General features: G+C 44.1%; 1 protein-coding gene across 2 annotated transcripts; it reads left to right on the top strand.

Annotated features, from left to right (window-relative positions):
- Window positions 1–5,377: 5,377 nt before the first annotated feature.
- Window positions 5,378–12,460, top strand: HOXB13 (homeobox B13). 2 transcript variants are annotated; one of them, XM_033171169.1, is made up of 2 exons: window positions 5,378–6,210; window positions 11,821–12,460. In XM_033171169.1, the coding sequence occupies exons 1-2, from the start codon at window positions 5,520–5,522 to the stop codon at window positions 12,126–12,128; spliced, it is 999 nt and encodes a 332-aa protein (XP_033027060.1). In that variant the 5' UTR covers window positions 5,378–5,519; the 3' UTR covers window positions 12,129–12,460. The 2 variants fall into 2 exon arrangements, with proteins under 2 accessions (XP_033027060.1, XP_033027059.1); XM_033171168.1 differs by having other exon boundaries at window positions 11,818–12,460.
- Window positions 12,461–19,720: the final 7,260 nt, after the last annotated feature.

The following is a 19,720-nucleotide window of genomic DNA, read 5'->3' as shown; positions in this document are numbered from 1 at the left end:
CAGAAACAGAAGCACGTCTGCCTGCCTGGCTGTCAATCTATCTATCTATCTTACAACTGAAATGTATGTGGGATGTATATTTAATTTGTTAGCAAAATTCAGTATTCTGGTACATCAGCATAAATTACAACATCGAGCAAAGCTGGGAAAGGGCTGAGCTCCGTGCCACACGCACACTTTCATTGCCGAAAACGGTCCCGACTTCACATCCTGACATCTCCGAGCAGGGCGAGGAAAGGCCTCCTCTGTAAAACTCTGGGGGGGCTGTTGCCAGCCAGTATAGCGAAGCTAGATGCACAAATAATCCGAGTCGATATAAAGTAGCTTCCGGTTATCCTATTCAGTATGGTTTGAAACTAATGACATACTCTCCATGGTAAAACCAACCGAGACTCCTGCAGCACTTTCAAGACTAGCGAATTTATACGTGCTTAAGCACTTGGTCACGAATGAAATCCGTATTTCACCAGTCCAGGAATGCTTATATGCAATAATGAACATTGTTAGCATCCAAGGCGTTTCTTTGTTGTTTTGGCTGCAACAGACTAGCACAACCACCCCTGTGAAGATACTTCCTGGAAGCTCCACCTTGTGAGTTATCAGAAACTAACCCTAAACGCATTAATTCGGATGGTATGTCTCATTGGTTTCAGTGGAATTTGCTTCTAAAGAAGGGAAATAGCATGGATTTCTAATTACAGCACCATGCCAAGCAAAGCAAGAAACTGTAATTTGGATCTACTAATAAAAAATACTCTAGCACTGCCACTATCAGCAATATATATTTATTGCCTATTGCGCATTTTGCAACCCTGCAAGGCCTCCAGGGAACATTAGCATTCAGTTGTGTCCCTTTACTCAGTATTAATTAAATAGTTACATTTCTAGGTCTATTTGCAGCCAAACTGGTGGCCCTCAGTCTGGCTTGGAAGCAAAGAAATACATGTAACTTCACCCCACACCCCACATAATGCCAGATCCTTCTGTCCGAGTCAAATCCAGGTCCATAAGGAGCTCTCTGTCAAGTTGCCCCCAATACAATAATTAGGAAGCACAAATGTTCCCCCCCCCCCAAATTTAATTTGAAATTTGTTTCCTAGCTTGTTGGGGGGGTGGTACTGATGTATATGCCTTAACTTAATTCATCTTCATAATAGTTCTATGAAGTGTTGTTGTTGTTCAGTCGTTCAGTCGTGTCCGACTCTTCGTGACCCCATGGACCAGAGCACGCCAGGCACGCCTATCATTCACTGCCTCCCGCAGTTTGGCCAAACTCATGTTAGTAGCTTCGAGAATACTGTCCAACCATCTCATCCTTTGTCGTCCCCTTCTCCTTGTGCCCTCCATCTTTCCCAACATCAGGGTCTTTTCCAGGGAGTCTTCTCTTCTCATGAGGTGGCCAAAGTACTGGAGCCTCAACTTCAGGATCTGTCCTTCTAGTGAGCACTCAGGGCCGATTTCCTTGAGAATGGATAGGTTTGATCTTCTTGCAGTCCATGGGACTCTCAAGAGTCTCCTCCAGCACCATAATTCAAAAGCATCAATTCTTCGGCGATCAGCCTTCTTGATGGTCCAGCTCTCACTTCCGTACATTACTACTGGGAAAACCATAGCTTTAACTATACGGACCTTTGTTGGCAAGGTGATGTCTTTGCTTTTTAAGATGCTGTCTAGGTTTGTCATTGCTTTTCTCCCAAGAAGCAGGCGTCTTCTAATTTCGTGACTGCTGTCACCATCTGCAGTGATCATGGAACCCAAGAAAGTGAAATCTCTCACTGCCTCCATTTCTTCCCCTTCTATTTGCCAGGAGGTGATGGGACCAGTGGCCATGATCTTAGTTTTTTTGATGTTGAGCTTCAGACCATATTTTGCGCTTTCCTCTTTCACCCTCATTAAAAGGTTCTTCAATTCCTCCTCACTTTCTGCCATCAAGGTTGTATCATCAGCATATCTGAGGTTGTTGATATTTTTTCCGGCAATCTTAATTCCGGTTTGGGATTCATCCAGCCCAGCCTTTCGCATGATGAATTCTGCATATAAGTTAAATAAGCAGGGAGACAATATACAGCCTTGTCGTACTCCTTTCCCAATTTTGAACCAATCAGTTATTCCATATCCAGTTCTAACTGTAGCTTCTTGTCCCAAATAGAGATTTCTCAGTAGACAGATGAGGTGATCCGGCACTCCCATTTCTTTAAGAACTTTCCATAGTTTGCTGTGGTCGACACAGTCAAATGCTTTTGCGTAGTCAATGAAGCAGAAGTAGATGTTTTTCTGGAACTCTCTAGCTTTCTCCATAATCCAGCGCATGTTTGCAATTTGGTCTCTGGTTCCTCTGCCCCTTCGAAATCCAGCTTGCACTTCTGGGAGTTCTCGGTCCACGTACTGCTTAAGCCTGCCTTGTAGAATTTTAAGCATAACCTTGCTAGCGTGTGAAATGAGTGCAATTGTGCGGTAGTTAGAGCATTCTTTGGCACTGCCCTTCTTTGGGATTGGGATGTAAACTGATCTTCTCCAATCCTCTGGCCACTGCTGAGTTTTCTATGAAGTAGGTCACAGTTATTTCACAGGGAGGGAACTGAAAATGAGAGATAGTGATTTGTCTTAAGGTCACTCACTGGATACCTGGCTGAGGTCAAGTTTAACCAGATACAGAGTCCATAATAGTTTCCCCACTTTTCCATGTATGTAGAAAAACTTTCTTTCTTTCTTTCTTTCTTTCTTTCTTTCTTTCTTTCTTTCTTTCTTTCTTTTTCTTTCTCTCCTTGCAGTGGAATTTAACCCATTTAGAACAGGCAGACAAATCAACTAAAGTTTTAGTGGCAAATAAGAATGTGTGACGCCCAGACTTAAGGACTGGACAAGGCACAAAAAGACCCTGCTCCTTTCTTTCCACTTCCACATATGATTTGACATTAGAAACTTCAAAGATTCCATCTACCGAGAAGACACAAAAGCAACAGGGACTCTCAATTTAAATCAAGGCTTCCCCCTGCCTATCTCTCTAACCCAGACTAATCTCTTTACTGAAGTTTTCAAATTTCTGTGCATTTAAACGCTGTAGGTTTCAAGTGGGATTTAAAGTACAGCCAGAAGGCATCACTTTCTCAAGGTGGCGCCTGGTATTGTGATTTTTTATTATTATTGATTTCTGTTGCTTCATCTAGGTTGTGTAGCCCAATACCACCTTAAAGGCCCTGGTGGGGTGTGAGGGAGAACTCTGTCTCTCTGTGCTTTTAATTCTCTCAACAAACTTACAAAACAGAGCTTACTGCTCTCATAATTTCTGTTTCACAGAGGAGGTACAATGGTGGCTTTGCTCTGAGCCCATGGATGAGAAAAGATTTGACTAGGCCCACCTCTCTGACTTCATTCACAACCAGACAAAACCTTATGCCACCAGCGAGACACAGAGAGCATTTTCCTGGCCTTAGATGAGCAAGAGTTTGAAAACTGGAATGAAACAATAAAATAAAATAAACTGGAATAAAACTAAGGCCTTGGTGTGTGGTGTGTATGTGGAGATCCTGTTTTATTTTTCCTTCCCTTTTATACATTTACACTTCATTCTCCTCCGAGAGTGGGAATGGGAGAGATATAATGAATCTATAATTAAATCGTTATATGTGCATTTTAAACATCCCACCCACTCCCCTTAATTAAAAAAAGAGGCAGTGGAATTCCTTGTGGATAAAGCAGGCATTCTTTTCTCTCCTGGGTCACTACCGAATTCACTTTGCAAGTAAATTAGTCAAGACAAAATGAGAGGTGGAAACTCCTGCACTGCAATAGTTTTGGCGCCTTGACCATGGCGATGAGTGTTGCAAGAGGGAGATGTCTTAAGAAAGGGGGATATAATTCTAACAGACTTCGTGGGTGGAAAGAAAGTATTTGGGGCGGGAGGCGCACTTTCAAGGCCAAAAAGAGATGGCTGGGGAGGCAGATTGACGCTGATGGGTGCGCGTGGTTGTACAAACGTGCATCTTTACCCTGATTTACTTTAGAAAGTCAGGTTTATGTATTGCAGTAGACACAGGCTCTCAGCCGAGCACCGCGTAACATTCTCAGCTTCCAGGTAGGCATATTTTTAAGAGGAGGTGCCGTGCATCTCTCTCGACCACCCTTTATGTTCTGATTGCATTCATAGGGGAAATGCGCGGTTCTGTCTCCTGTCTTGCGCACACGTACACGTACCATCTAAATCAGTATATTCCGTCTAATCGGACTTCGGGGTCTCACTTTTGGAGCACGGCATTATTCGGTTCACCTTTCTCAAACCGCTTAATGTATGAAGATTAGGGGAAATGTCGTTTCGGAAGTGCAGAGTTGCCTGCGGAGGCTGAGTTGGTGGGCTCACTTCCCTCCCAGCATCTAGTGCGAAGAAGAAAGGCCTGGTGCGTCTGACCAAGCGCAGTATCTCCGAACATGATTCCTGCAGATATTTGAGGAAAGGGTGACACTTTAGCTTTGCACATGCATTTTCTACCCAGTCCTTTAGCTTGCAGCTTCTCTCTCTCTCGCAATGCAGTCTGCAGTCTCTGTGAGATGTGTGTATTTATTTATTTTTAAAAATGTTTCCAATAAAATATGTCAGCCACCACAAACCCTGGATTCAGAAGCACGTTCTTGCAAGGATGGGAAGGGATACCGGCGCATAAAACACTGACCATGCACTGATGAAGCATTCTGGAGATACTCTGGACACTTCGCCAAAGAATTTCGAGGAAATCAGGAAGGTTCAGAAACGCAGGATACAGTTCCCATTTCTCTCAGATGGATCTTAATTGAATTAATGGTCTTCTAGTGATATACCCATGGTCTGTCTTTCTTTCTTTCTTTCTTTCTTTCTTTCTTTCTTTCTTTCTTTCTTTCTTTCTTTCTTTCCTAAGTTGTAGACACTATAGCACTGCAGACTATTCCTCCTAGACCAGCCAACGTTTCTCTTTCCATTCAATTGTGTCCACTCCGTGTGGAGCAGGGAAAGAGGCGCTGGTACGTGGGGAGGGGGGCGGTAATCTTGTCTGATGGAGGAAAATAAATAAATAAATAAATAAATAAATAAATAAATAAATAAATAAATAAATAAATAAATGTCACCACCCCCTTCCTGTACAGAAGTCCGTCACGTGTGCAGGTCTCTCTCTCCCCTCGCCCTTCCTTCTCTCTCCCTGTCTTGCCATAAAAGCATTTTCGCAATTTTTGTCTGGCCCCCTCCTCCCCAGCACGTCTCCAGTGGATGCGCCTCAGCCAATGAGCGCGCCACTCCGGGAAAGACGCCTCCTTTGCGTCGGGGGAGGGAGGGAAGAGGAGGTGGGGGTGGGGTGGGGGTGCGGGGAGAGGAGCTGACGCCGGGCGCCTAGGCGACCCTCCTTTGGCAGTCGCCAGCCTTTTAAAACGATCCTCGCCGCCTCGCCCGCCCCCCAGTCGTCCAAGCCGCGCGCCATCTGGTTACCCCGACCGAGAGCAGAGCGGAGCGAGCCGCGGGCGCCCATGCGCCTTCCCGCCGCTCTCTCCGCTGGATGGACCCCGACGCCCCCTTCGGAGAACCCCGGAGGAGCTTGGATGAGGTGCCCGCCAAGAGCATGGACAGCTTGCTGAGCTCGCCGACGGCCTTCCCGGGCGGCGGCCACTGCAGGAACGTGGCCCTGGGCGGCCTCAGCCCGACGATGCACGGCTCCGCGTACCCCGCTCCGGCCCTGGACGGCCCTCCTTCCTCCGGCCCCGGAGACGCGTCGACAAAGCAATGCATTCCGTGCCCGGCCATCCCGCAGGCATCCTCGACGACCAGCGCCTCGCCCTTCTCCTGCGGATATTTCGGCGGTGCCTACTGCTCGTACCGAGTGGCCCGCGGTTCCCTCAAGCCGTGCCCCGCGCCGCCTCAGCCCGGCTACCCGACGGCAGCGGAGAAGTACCTGGACGTCTGCAGCTCGGCGCCCGCCGCCGCCGCTCCCGAGGAATACCAGACGCGCCCAGCCGAGTTCGCCTTCTACCCGGGTTACGCGGCGGGGCCTTACCAGCCGATGGCGAGCTACCTGGACGTTTCGGTAGTGCAGACCATCGGAGGGCCTCCTGGCGACGCCAGGCACGAAGCGCTCCTGCCAGTGGACCCTTACCACGAACCCTGGGCCTTGGCCGGGGGATGGAACAACCAAATGTGTTGTTCAAAAGATCAAAGCCCAGCAGGACACTTTTGGAAAACTGCTTTCGCAGGTAACCAATGTCTTTTTTAAAAAATAAGAAAAAACGAAAGAAAGAAAGAAAGAAACGACCGCCTCTTTCTTTTCTCCTTCCGCCCCACCCCTGTCACCGCCGCTGCCCTACAAGGCCGCCAGATACAGTAGCCTACTCGGGGTTGATTTCGTGGTTTTCCAGGGAGCTGGGTGGACTGTACCTCAGGGAGCGCTTGATCCCCAAAAGGAAAAGAACTGGGGCCTCCATCCTGTCTGCTTTTCAACCTAGAAGTGTGTTTGTGTGTGTGTGTTTGTAGTGACTGCGGGTAGTCCTGGTTGGAAACTTTGCAGATCCTCCAGTCCAGACCATCTTTATTCTCAAATATTCACCATCTATTCTGGCGCCGATCCCTATATTAGCTTAGTTCTGTGTGTCTCTGTGTGTGTGTCTGTATATCACACCCACCCACGCTACAATAAGATACGATACAATATAATACAACCAGCCTAATTTCCCCCAGTTGTATTATAAATTAATGTGGCCCCATCAGCTTCCAAGAGATATATATGAGAGAATTGTGTGCGTGAGTGTGTGTAATTCCAATCAATTCATATTGCAATGAAATCAGCAGCAGAACTCCCACTTTACACCCTATGCGCTGCACACGCAGATATAGGCATCAAACATGCACCAGCAGGGTGGCTAATTTCACTGCTGTATGAATTGCTCTCAGGTCACCTGAAATATTATTACAAATTATATAAGGTATGAGGTTAGACAATTATGTATGCCCTTTGCATGCTCTTAGTTGCTGCTGCTTTAGTTTACGTATGAAAAAATGCTGCCCAGAAAGGCTGTGAAATCTCAGCTACTGGTTATTTTTCAATACCCAATGTGACCTGGCAAGTTAGAGCTTCTTCTTTTTTTTTAACATACCATGGACCCTTCGGATAATAGCTGGAATTAAATATGAACCAGCTCTCCAACGGTGGAGCAGGCATGAAGTAATCATAACATTAAAAACCACATGGGTAGTGTAGTCATAAATGTCTCTGAGCATGTGTGGAGTGCCCTTCCCTCATCGCTGAGTAGTCCCCAGCCAGCCCCAATCACAAACCTGGTTTAGGGCGAGGGCTTCTGTGTTTGAGCATTCTCCGTCTCCAGCACCTGCCATGCTATCAATATTGCTATCACATCTTGCCTCATTAAATCAGCTCAGTCTCTATAAAGGAGCTACAATATATTGGCATTGCTACAGGTGCGGAATACTCTATCTTAGATTTCCTACCCATCCAGCTTTCTGTGTTTGTATTTTCAGGGCTGTTCCTTTGTTTGTGTGTGTGTGTGTGTGTGTGTGTGTGTATATATATATATATATATATATATATAATCCTGATTCATCACATCCATTAGAAACAGAAATCTCCCCCCCCCCCGGTAAAATTGTGCACGATCAGATTGGTTCCAAGTGCCTTAGGGAAGATGCAGAAAATTATAGGCAATGGTAAGGATAGAGATTATTGCTATTCCTGCCGCGCGCCCCAATGTATCAGTGGGACACTGATTGTAGAATTGAGACATAGGAACCATTTATTTCCGCTGGAAGCCTAATGTTGCCCGTCTAGAGCAAATTGACTCTAAGGAAACAAAAGAAGCTTCACTAGCTACCAACCAGTGTGTTAAGGAAGGCAGGTTAACGTCAGTATTTCTGCTTTACTGGTCTGGAGTGGAGACCCTGCTAAATGGAATGGAGAAAGAGGAGACAAGTCCCTGAGACAGACTGGTCCTAAAGAAAGGACAACAACATAGGTGACTGTGGTGGGCCTAGGCAGAGGGGTTATTGCCTTAAATATATCATGCACGGACAGGGTTGTGTTTTTTTGTGGATGGGGGAGCCATCTGGATACAAGTAGGATGGACTAGATTACTACTGGCACTTCCTTTCAGCTACTACATTCCTGTGAGCCTCTGTGTGGCCTTCCAGTGACCACTCACCTAACTGGTGTTTAATATGACTTTGCCACAAGGGGTCGTAGAATCTTCCCCTGCTCACCCCTTTAAGCACAGACCTGCGGCCATTGCAGTGTGTGTGACTGCAACCTACCAAACCATTCATTCTGGCTCAAGCCCTATTAAATTCTGCAGGAATTCTCAGGTGGTAAGCGTGCCTTCAGTTGCACATCTAATGAGTAGCTGGTGGACTATCAGATGTGAGATGTCTTAACAGAAGTGAACCTGTTGAGTCTGTCATAGTTAAGTGGCTTTCCTCAAAAGAAATCTCCCAAGTCTATAACAACAACAAATTAAGTTGGGAGCTAAGTAAGTAAGGTTTGAGGTTGTACAGAACTTTTCATCAAGCAGAAGAATTATGCAAAACCCCAACTAAGCTTCTTCCAAAAAGCATACCAATATATATTTACACTAGCCCAAGCTTGAGGTTTTAATCCTCTTGCAGTGCAACAACAAATATTTATTCAATTAAATAAATGTTTTCAGTCAATTACAGGAGACCCATTCCCTACCTATGACTAATGACCTGACTTCTGGTCCACTTTTGCATTTGCTTGAAAGAAATCTCATTTAATTTCCGTGGGACATCTTTCCACTTGAGTTTGTTTAGAATCGCTGTTAAACTTTTCCTAGAGGCAAAGAGAAGATCATTCACCTGCTTCTCTGCTTATTAATAACAAACTTACACTGCACCACACTTACACTGCTAAGCGATAACACAAAATACAAACTCAGTGCAGAAATGTTGCTTGTTTATCAATTTTCTTAAATTATTTCTAAATCATCTTTCAGGGCACATTGCACTCACAAGGGAGTGTACAAAAATTCATCCACAAAACGTAGTGGTATATAAAGCCATCAAATTAAAAATCACATTACATAATGTTCTTTAACGGCCACCAGCAAAACAACAAAAAGTAAAGGTGCAATAGCAGGAAGTTATGGAATATCCTCCTCTAGCAAATATGCCTGACATTGACATTTCTGCACCAGGTTAAGACCTACCTTCTTACCTGGGCTTTTCCGAGTTGCTAGCAGTAGCCTCTGTTGCTCTGTTGAGTTGTGTTGGCTCCATGAGATGTTTTTATGATTGATCTACAGCTGATTTTAGGCAAGTTTTATCTTCTCTGCCTATTTCTTAGGTTGCTTGCATTGTAACTAATCTGTAACCCACATTGAGATCGTAAGATGACGGGTGCTATACAATTATATTAAATAAGTGTGTGTGTGTACATACTTATTTAATATTTAGTGTATGTATGTATACACACACCCCTATTTAATGTGTGTGTATACATACTTATTATATACACACACACTTATTTAATATAATTTTATTTAATATAATTTTATTTAATATAATTTTATACCATTTTCTTTTGCATGCAACCCCACTCAAATGAATGGGACCTGCTCGAGTCCTTCCATGCATCTCAATGGGGAATGTGCAGGAGAATTTTCCATTGGGTGTGCTCTAATGTTTTTACTCAGTTATGCAATACTGATACTATTGCTATTAGTTACAACTGACTGCACAGTGAACAGTGGGCAATGAAATAAATTCATAACTATTCAAATTACGTAACAACAACAGCGTCTATACTGCAATAATGTGTGCTGCCTTCGATCACCACAGCATTGTATTGCTGTGGCAGTATAGCCCCCAAGGAATATAAATATTTCAGTAATGTATAACGCTGTGTAAGGTTATCCACCACCAGCATCTAGCATTATTTATTGGTGTCTAGGCAGGAAATAATTGCTCCAAACAGACAGGACACACAAGCAAAAACCTCTGTCTCAAAGATTTAGTAAAGGATTTTTTCAATATATTAATGGGAACATTTGAAGTTAAGCACTTCTAAATCTATAGCTTCCAGTGGTAGATTTAAGCATGTGCATACATCTCTTTCATTGAAGATACAATGGGAATTAAAAATATCCACCCTTGGCTGCATCATGTCCATGTTTTTAAAAACTCATTTAGTAAAAATGTACCAAACACCATAAACATCAGTTGAGGATCTGGATTGCAGATGATGGCTATAATTTACATTAACTGATGTCCCACCCAAGATATTTAAATGCAGCCTAGCTGCCAGATGAAACAATTTCACATTAATTTTCAGATCTATGTGGCTATACATTGACCACCCAAACAGTTTGACTGTTGTTTCATAAAGACACACCACAAAGATGCTTAAGAGTTGGGTCACAAGCCTTTTTTTTAAAAAAAACAACAAAACACCAGCAGCAGAAAACGATAAAATTAATAAATAACCCAGCCAGATCTTTTGTTTCTCTTTCCCCATTTTTACTTATTTTTGGAAGTAAAAGTTCTAGCTCAGTCTTGAAATTTCAAGAAAGCATCTTGCTTGTTTGCATCATAACCCAACAATTCCTCAAAACACAGTCCGTAAGAACATAACAATCCCCTTTGTTTAAAAGCTTTATTGCATTTTTTAAATTCCACACATTATGAAATTGTACGCTCCTGTCTACTAAAATTATTTCTGCACTCACATTATTTAGGTAACACTGCAGGTCCCAAAACACCATCAGCATCTGGCTTTTTCCATCAGATACCAGTAACATGCAACAGCAAGTAACTATAAGAGGAGTATTTCCTTGTACTACTCAGTTCTGCAGGTTATATTCATACAAAGTACCAAAACGCAGCAATATTTTCTGTGAGTACTATTCATTACTATAGTCTTCACCTCCAGCTACGTCCAAACTCCAGTGGCACACACAGGAAGGGTAGCAGTCTGTTTGGTGTTAATGATTACATAGAAATGAAACACTGACAATAATTTATTAATATACAGGTGTGCGTGTCTAACGAAATCTTGTGAATGTGAAAATGGTTGCTAAAACATATGTGAGTAGCCTAATCAAAACCTAGCGCTGAATAATTTCCTAACACAACCCCCTTTCCTTAAAAAATAATAATATTTGGAAATCAGTTCCATTGAAATCAATAGGGTTTTGCCTCAAATTATTTACAACCAGTGTAAAAGTTGCTCAGCTGATTTGAACCCCCAACAAAGACATTTTAATCCAGACTAATTTGCAATTTTAAGCCCTGCACTATTACTCTTTATAATAAATTAAACACCTACAGGAAAATATGTGGCACACTTTGCTTCTAAATCCCGTTGGTTAAAATGGGTTGGAAGCAAGTGGAAGGAATTGTTGCCAGGCAGATCAGTTAGGTAGAAAAATATCGATTTCTATGGGGTTGTTCTTTCGCAAAGCAGAGAAACGGCCTCGCCGGCATCAGACAGAAGCCGGGAAAAAAGGCATTATGGCGGCAGATTTGTGTTTCGGGCACAATGCATGTGAGAATAAATCGGGCAGGGGGGAAATGAGGTGGTGAAAGATAACCAAGAGAGAATGAAATTAAACGGATAAAATCCTGCAGTCTTAACTCGTGCGTTTAGGGGCCAAGAAAAAGTCCAGCGGTTTTCACAAGAGTCCATTTCGCTCGGCTGTGGCCTTGGGGGATTTCCTAGACAAAGGACTGGGCGGTGGTGGTTATGAGTTTCATTCCCCAGGGCAGGCCTTCCTTCCTAACTCTCGTCTGAGTTTAATGCGCTCTCCTCTTTTCTTCCTTTCCTCCCTTCTGCCGGTCAGAAGCTGTAGGCCAGCACCCTCCCGAGGGGTGTACCTTCCGCCGGGGGCGCAAGAAGAGGATCCCGTACAGCAAAGGGCAGCTGAAAGAGCTGGAGAAGGAATACTCCAACAGCAAGTTCATCACCAAGGACAAGAGGAGAAAGATCTCCGCCGCCACCAACCTCACCGAGAGACAGATCACCATTTGGTTCCAGAACCGCAGGGTCAAAGAGAAGAAGGTCGTGGCCAAGGTCAAAGGCACCAGTGCGCCGGCGTCGGCGCCTGCCACCACCAACAGCAGCAGCGCCGGCAGCACCAGCAGCACCCCGTGAGACGCAGGGACAGACTCTCGGAGGAGGAATCAATGGAAAGGCGGCGGGAAAGAAGCTCCCCCCGCGAGGAAGAGAGGGGGAAATTAACGCAGGCTTCTCTGCTGCCTCCCCAAGGCCTTGCGGGAACAGGAGTTGGAGGGGGGAAGGAGGCCGCGGGCGGAGGAGGAGGAGGAGAAGGGAGGAGGAAACGAGAGCAGAATTACGCACGTGGACGCTTCAATGGCTTCTCCGCTCTCCAGCCTCCCGCCGTCTCCATTCTCCACCTCGGTGGAAGCCAACGAAATTCGCTTAGCGCTGGCGTGGCCGGCGGCGTCTCCTAGCCTCTCTCCTTTTAAAAAAAAGTTAATTATCGTCGTTGTTATTGTTATTGCTGTTTCCTCCAATAAGTTAAAACCCGATTTGCAAAGCAGACGGTGTTTTTTATTTTTATTCTTAAGCGATGCGTTGTTATTGTTTTTATTATTTTATTATGGGGGGAGCTGGGAAGGGGAGAAGAAAGCCGTGTGCAATTTACAATTCATTTTTATGTGTTTTTTTTCGGGGGGAGGGGCGTTGCCGCCTTAGCGCCATTGCTATGCGAATTATATTCTATTTTTCTTTTTACGAAGTTCCGTAATTCAGAGCTGCTTTAGGGGGTGGGGGGAAAGACGAAAATAAAATCAAGAAAACGACAACTGACTATCAATCGAACCGAATGTTAAATAAATTCTCCATAACCACCACGATGGCTCGGCTTGCTTTCGGTTCCGTTTGTCTGTTCGTCGAATGGGAACATTTTGCAGAAGCGAAGGAACAGACTCATAGCTGTCAACATTTCCCTATTCTTGCGAGGAATCCTATTCGGAATAAGGGAATTTCCCTTAAAAAGGGGGGAAAGTTGACAGCTATGAACAGACTGCTCTTTAATCTGTGTGAAATATTGATAGGAATTTTCACCGCGAAGAAAATCTATTATACATACATACATACATACATACATACATACATACAACATAATCTATGTTTTAGGGGACTTGTAAATTTGAGAGGTTATAATCTATATTAAAATCTCAGCATTGCATATGACGAAATAAATATTTTAGAATGGCTTGTATGTATATGTATATGTATGTATGTTTATATATAGGTTAAACACCGATTGACGATTTTTGTGGGGGAGTTGATTAATCATATGACAATGATCCCTTTATCGATTGCTTTTAAATGAATTTGAGTACTACCAAAAGTTAATAAGTGCCTTGGAAGACACTGAACGATACGCTAGAGAATTTACAATACAGCAAACAGATAGTTGGAAGGGGAAGTCTACTTTAAATGTTTTATTTTTCATTCCCTATTTACCACTCCAGAAAAAGGACTTCCCTTCAAGCCCAGCCCCATGGATTAAAAACCTGCTCCATCCGCTAAAGCGTGGAGGCCTATTTTGCTTGTCTGTATATAATACAATGGAACATAAAGACTGAAACCAAATATGCACTCTCAGAACGGGGGCAAATCGTTTTGAATCCAGCGAATCTTGTTGGAAAGTAAATATGGATGGGTAAATTATAAATTGTAAATTGTATTGGATGTTGCCCACTATTATTGACGTCCTGCTCCTTAGCTACATAAAATTTGGAGCTAGTTCTCTAGATGAATTGGTTTAGAATTCGGGTATTTAAAGGGAAATTTGTGCGTGGGGGGGGGGCGGTGAGAGGAGGACCCGGAAGCAGACGCTTCTCCTAGTGCCAGTGCATAGCACGAGGGTAGCCAACAGGACGCCCTCTTCATGATGTTGGACTCGGACTCCCATCAGCCTCAGGCAGTACAGCCTATAGCCAGGGATCATGGGAGTTGTAGTCCCGCAGCATTTGAAATCCACCACTTTGGCTACCCCTGGTTTAGTCAATACTGTAGGTCCTTAAAGAAATTATTTATCCGGGGCATTGGGATGAGACTTTAGTTCAGAATCTCTGATTCTCTAGAGGCGAAGAGAGGGTGAGGTTTTCGAAATAGAAGAAAATACAGCCAGGCCTACACTTTGTTTACACTCCGATATTAACCGTGCAATCCTAGGAGAGTCTACGCAGAAGTAAACCACTTTGAGATCAGTGGGACTTACTTCCAAGTAACTGTGTGTTTAGGACTGCAGCTTTTACTATTATTTTGAAGCAACTTCCACTGAAATCAATGTGCCTTACTTGGGGGTGGTATTCTTAATCAAAGGAAATTCTTTTGCAGAACGTGGGTTGTTTCCGCATGATTTTGGTACTGTTAAGCCCCCACAGTCTGATTCTGGTGTTTACAAGTAGCCACCCACTGATTTCAATGCAGTTTGCTTCACCAATATATATATAGTGTAGGAGAGTGTCTTATGTTCATCAGTTGTCTGTTTATTATTATTAGTGTTATTATTTTGTACTTATATACGCATGTATATAATTTATTCTGAATGCCATAGAGATTGCATAAGCAGTGCTCATTATCTGACACCACAGGACCAAACATTAATAAACGTAATAATAAATAACAGAAATAAAAGAATTGAATGCGCAAAAAAAAGACAATGGAAAAAAGGTATTTTTCAAGTAGCCAACTCACCTTATTCTAAGGTGAGAAGATTCTGAGGGGTGGGGATTGTTTCAGTGTTTATTTCGCTCTGTTCCGTCACAAGTGTTGGTGACATTCCTGAATCCCCTCCCCCCTCGGTACCTCCCTTGAGTCAAACTGGGTCGTAAACCTCAAACAAAGCTTCATACTTTCATTTTAAGCCCCCTACCCCAACCCCCAATATATGTGTATTCCTCGCCTCTGACATCTCACAACTTGCTCTGCCAATGCTTGGTCGTGTCAGATCCTTTGCGTTTTTCTACCTCAGAAGGACCTGGGATTTAAATGCAGGACATCCAATGAGAAGTTCATTATCAGTGCGCTCGCGTAAATGGAAGGCCAAGTTCAAGGATGAACTGCTTTTTCTTTCTTTGGTAAGACCGCAATGAGGCAAGCTGATTATATATGTATATATATATGCATTTAATTTTTTTTGAAAGAGAGATCTCCCTCACGCAAGACAATCTCAATCTGCCTGGCGTGTTATTTCGATTTCGGAGGCAATATTCGGTTGCATCTACTCAGCACGTATTGTGGTTGCTAGAGCGAGGGGCGGGGCTCTTCCCCCCCCCAACCTTCTTGTAGGTTTCCCTGGAAAGAAATTGTGTCCTGCTGTCTGCAGTGAGGGTGTGTTAGCAACCCGCCCCCTTTCCCCCTCTCAGTCGTTGAAACTGAGGAAGGAGGAGTGCCGCACCAGGAGGATGAGTCCAGTGGGTAAGGATTGGGTCCAGCGTGGTGGGGGTTGGGTGCCTAAGGAGCTGAGGAAGCTGCTCTGTCCGCCGGCATGCGCTACCTCCAGCAGCACCGAGGGAGGAGCAGCTTCCCAGGCACAGTAAATCAGGCCTTAACTTTGACCTCAGAGGTCGGGTTACTCCTGGCACATAGGCGGTGTTGACCTTGACTCTAGGGGCCCCCTCACACTCCCCGGAAAAGGAGGTTCTTCAGATCAAAAGGAGTTTATTGCATTTGTTCCCCCCCGCCTCTTTTTGCGGCGGGGGTGGGGAGGTGGGGAAATGACGCTTTGGCGTTTGCTTGCAAGCTTAGGTCAGGAGCTCCACCTTCCGGTCACGCGTATCAGTGTAATGTTATAGATTATATATATATATTTCCTTGGCTTCATTCTTCTGCACTCCCTTAAGCACGCGCTCCTGCGCAATTTTGTGGGCGTGTGTCGTGTGGGGTAAGATCTGATCTTTCCCCCCAAGATCAGGTAGGAGATAGGACAAGAGGCGAGGCAAAAGAAGAATTTGGTGCAGTGTATGATAAAAGCCAATTGGCTACACAAAACTTCACACACATCCTAGAAAACCCCACCTAAACAAATGCGTTAAAAAGGGGGTCGAATTGGCACCGGATTTGTCACGACCTAGACACGGGACCTCCTTGGAATGCCAGGAATATACAGAAGAGAGTGCTTGTGTGAACCTTGCATAACCACATCATCTGTGCCTGTCGCAAACTAGGATTGCCATGCTTAGGTAACGCTTTCCTCTGAGGTGTTTGCAAGTCCTGTCTCTTTAATCCTTACACTGTAAATTATAGCGCTCTCTTTAAGGCAGTCCTGTACTCTCCCCATTCAACATATGGCAAGGCTGAGGCTTCTAGGTAAATGACGGACCCAAGGCCACACACACTGAATCCATAGCTGTGTGAAATTTTGAATTTGGGACGTTATAAACTGTAACTCGTGCGCTCCAAACTATGTTTCCAATTCATCTCCTCACCTTCCAATACTGCTGTTTTACCCCCTGGAATTGTACTGCTACTATTTATTTACAGTTATGTTACTGAAAAATCAATATCTCCTACTTGGGGATCAGGTTACATGTAGAATTCTTGAATAGGGACACTGCCCCCTTTATTTTGTGCCCAAGATATAATTTGGACTATTGATAGTCCAGCCCTCACCGCTCCCCATGTGGGATTTGATGCTAATCAAATGTAAAAAATCTCATTTTGGGAAGTTTGGTAGCCCAGTTTTTATTTATTAAAAGGCTCCTATTGGAATGCTTTACTCTTTGACACCGAATCCCACCTGCCTGCAAATCCGGGTAAACGGTCTTTAAGAAAACATCTTCAAATGCGGGTGTTGCATGGACCAAAATCTTGGGAAAAGATAATCTTGGGGAGTGAAAAGCCTCCTCCTATGAGGAAATTAAACAAGTTGCAGAAACCATAAAATTTTGAAATCTACTCCCTTGAAAAAATAAAAAGAAAGAAAACCCATGGGGTTGTAGTTTCTACTAGTAAGTGTACACAGGCGTGGTTTGTCAAGTTTTCTCATTCTAGCTCAGGCGAAAATGGAATAAACCGTAGGTGTGCCATATTATTATTTGATTACATTAGATTAAGAAGCACCTATATTAAATTATAGGGGGGAAATATTCTGTGTATCGCACATATTATTGACCCAAAATGAATGATCCTCAAATGAATAACCCTCAAACAGTTCCCCCTTCTGATACAGACCACAGTCTAAAATTCTCCCTCCCTACTCATTTAATGGAACTGTTGACAAGGTTCCCTTTTAATTCTGATTCAGTTTCTCTACGAAGCTTCGTCTCGGGGAAAGTAATGGAGACGTTGCCTTTTGTTTGGAGCCTGGAACGTAAGACGTAGGAGAGACCAAACGTGCTATCGAGAAGATGAATCATTGTTCTCTGTTCTGTGTTTGAATCAAATGCACATGGCAAAAAAAAAAAAAAAGTGGAGGGGGATGTCATGGGGTCTCTGTGCGTGTGTGTCTGTGTGCCTGTGCCTACATTTTCTTGGATTTATTTTACGGCCTGCCTTCATAGCCTTAAAACAGGCCTTTAAAAGTAAGAATATGGGGCTCAAAGCAGCACTTTAAAATCTCTCGGACTCTCACTGGCGTGTTTATAGCCACAACACTGAAATCGATGGAACTTAAAAGGGTTCAAATTTGCCTGCAATGTTTGCTGTGTTCCGAAATACAAAGAAATGCTCCTTCCCTCACACAAGCACGCTGGGCTTCCCAGGCAAACCCTGCTCAAAGTGGTGCCTTTTAAGTCCCATTCATTCCAATAGAAATGATGTCACGGTCTGCTTGACACAGATCGTCTTTCTTTCCTTCTCCCAATGCAACATGCGCAGCGCCCTCCTATCCAGGCCTGCTCGGAAGTAGGTCCCACTGAGTTAAACGGGGCTTACTCCCGGATAAGCGGCTACAGTATGGCAGTCCCCACCCCCACTAAAATACCACCGACCGAACATTCAAAGACAAATGCCTTTGTGGTCAAGTCTGCAATCCTAAACACTTTTACAGTATTATGGAGTAAATCCCACTGGATTTCATGGGACTTGCTTCCGAATAAACATCCTTAGTTAAACTCAGGCAATTAAAACCCTTTGCCTCGATGGCGCCCATAGTCTATGCACCAGTCCCAGAAAACCTGTTGTGCATTTCAGAACAGCACACAGCAAAGGGTCTGTGGGAGTCTGGGTGTAGCGCAGCCTGCAGAAAGTGGGTTGCATAGGATTATTGTATTTTAACATTCTGTTGGAAGCCGCCCAGAGTGGCTGGGGAAACCCAGCCAGATGGTCTGGGTATAAACAACAACAACAATAATAATAATAATTATAATTATAATTATTATACAACAACTAGAGAGCCAGGGACCTCCAGAAATAGTGTGTTGGTGTTTGGGGTTGTTGTTTCTTTTAGCAAGATTTCTTTATTGCCCAATGCATACAAAACAAGCTCCATGATTATCTACGAGGACTACTTCTGAAGCAGCTGACAGCGGCATGGATCACCTTCCGGCACAAACCCCTCTGAGGCTTCTGTGGATCAATAGCTTGTTTATTACACTCTCTCTGCCTAGAAACAAACAAAAGATTAATTCTTGTTCGCTCGCTTGCCTTCCACCTTCCTAGAAGATGCCTTAGAATCATCACTTGCTATGCCATAACTTGGCAATACATACAGGAGGCCACAATTTATAACACACTACTATCGTGCAACCCTACTGACTTTTAATGGAACCACTGTGGAGTACCTGAGATGGATCAGGTTTTCTCCCTGTTCCAGTCAGCAAAGGTTTTCACATTCCTTCTTCCCATAAATTGCACACCCCTTGATTATATGCTTTTAGCTTCCCAACTTGTGGAATACATGGGTTTTGAAAATGCATCTGTTCTTCCTTCCTCTTTTCTTTTCTTTTCTTTTCATCTGAGAAGCAGGAGGGAGAGGACCTTCCCAATGCTACAGAAATTTGCAGGTGGTGAGGGGGAAGTTTGGCTGAGAAGCATAAAGATCTTGCCCAATGGTGGATGAAGCACGCCTGAAATTCTTGTTAAAAATCCTAGAAGGAAACGAACACGTCACAATCAAGAATTTTCCAAAGGTTTTTTTTTTTTTTTATATGGTGGGGAGAATGCCTGGATCATCTCCCTCCCGGTTATATTCCAGCTCGTTATATTCTGTATCTCTATTCCCCAACCGTCTAACGGTGTCTAAAAGTTCTTCCCTCTACCACTCTCTCCAATTCAGCTTTCTTTCTTTTTAACCCTCCTCCCTCAACTTCCACGTTTTTGACCCTGTGAATGTGGCTTTACGAAGACCTCCTAGGGCCTAGTAAACAAGGGGGAGGGGGAGGGGGAGAGAGATCGGGTTTTTGTTGTCAAGTTCAATGGCAAAAAACCCCTTCCAGCCGTTTCCGGAGGAGAGAGACATCTATCACTCAGTTCTGGGAAACAGACTGGGTGGAGGATGGGAAAGCGGGTTGTTGGGGAAGAGGGAGGAAAGAGACGGATGCCCAGTGAGATTCATGGATTAGACATAGATCTCTACACGTGTGAGTGTGTGTGTGTGTGTACGAACACACCGGGAGGGAGGGGGAAGAAAGTCTGGAAGTGAAGTACAATCCTGTGCATTTTTTACTGGGAATTATCCCTCTGTGTTCAGTGAGGCTTACTCTAAAGTAAAGGTGCAATAAGACTGCAGCGTTAGTGAGATCCCATTTATCCCCAGGGATTCGTGG

The sequence above is a fragment of the Lacerta agilis genome, chromosome 14, assembly GCF_009819535.1.
Source record: "Lacerta agilis isolate rLacAgi1 chromosome 14, rLacAgi1.pri, whole genome shotgun sequence".
In the NCBI taxonomy this organism is placed as follows: domain Eukaryota; kingdom Metazoa; phylum Chordata; class Lepidosauria; order Squamata; family Lacertidae; genus Lacerta; species Lacerta agilis.
The sequence above is the reverse complement of the archived record's forward strand: the minus strand, read 5'-3'. Positions and strand labels throughout refer to the sequence as shown.

Excerpts from the sequence above, each read along its gene's own strand:
- HOXB13 (XM_033171168.1), top strand. The coding sequence starts at position 5,520 with ATGGACCCCGACGCCCCCTTCGGAGAACCCCGGAGGAGCTTGGATGAG. Across the intron at positions 6,211-11,817 it reads TTGGAAAACTGCTTTCGCAG|AAGCTGTAGGCCAGCACCCT; the intron begins GTAACCAATGTC and ends TCTGCCGGTCAG.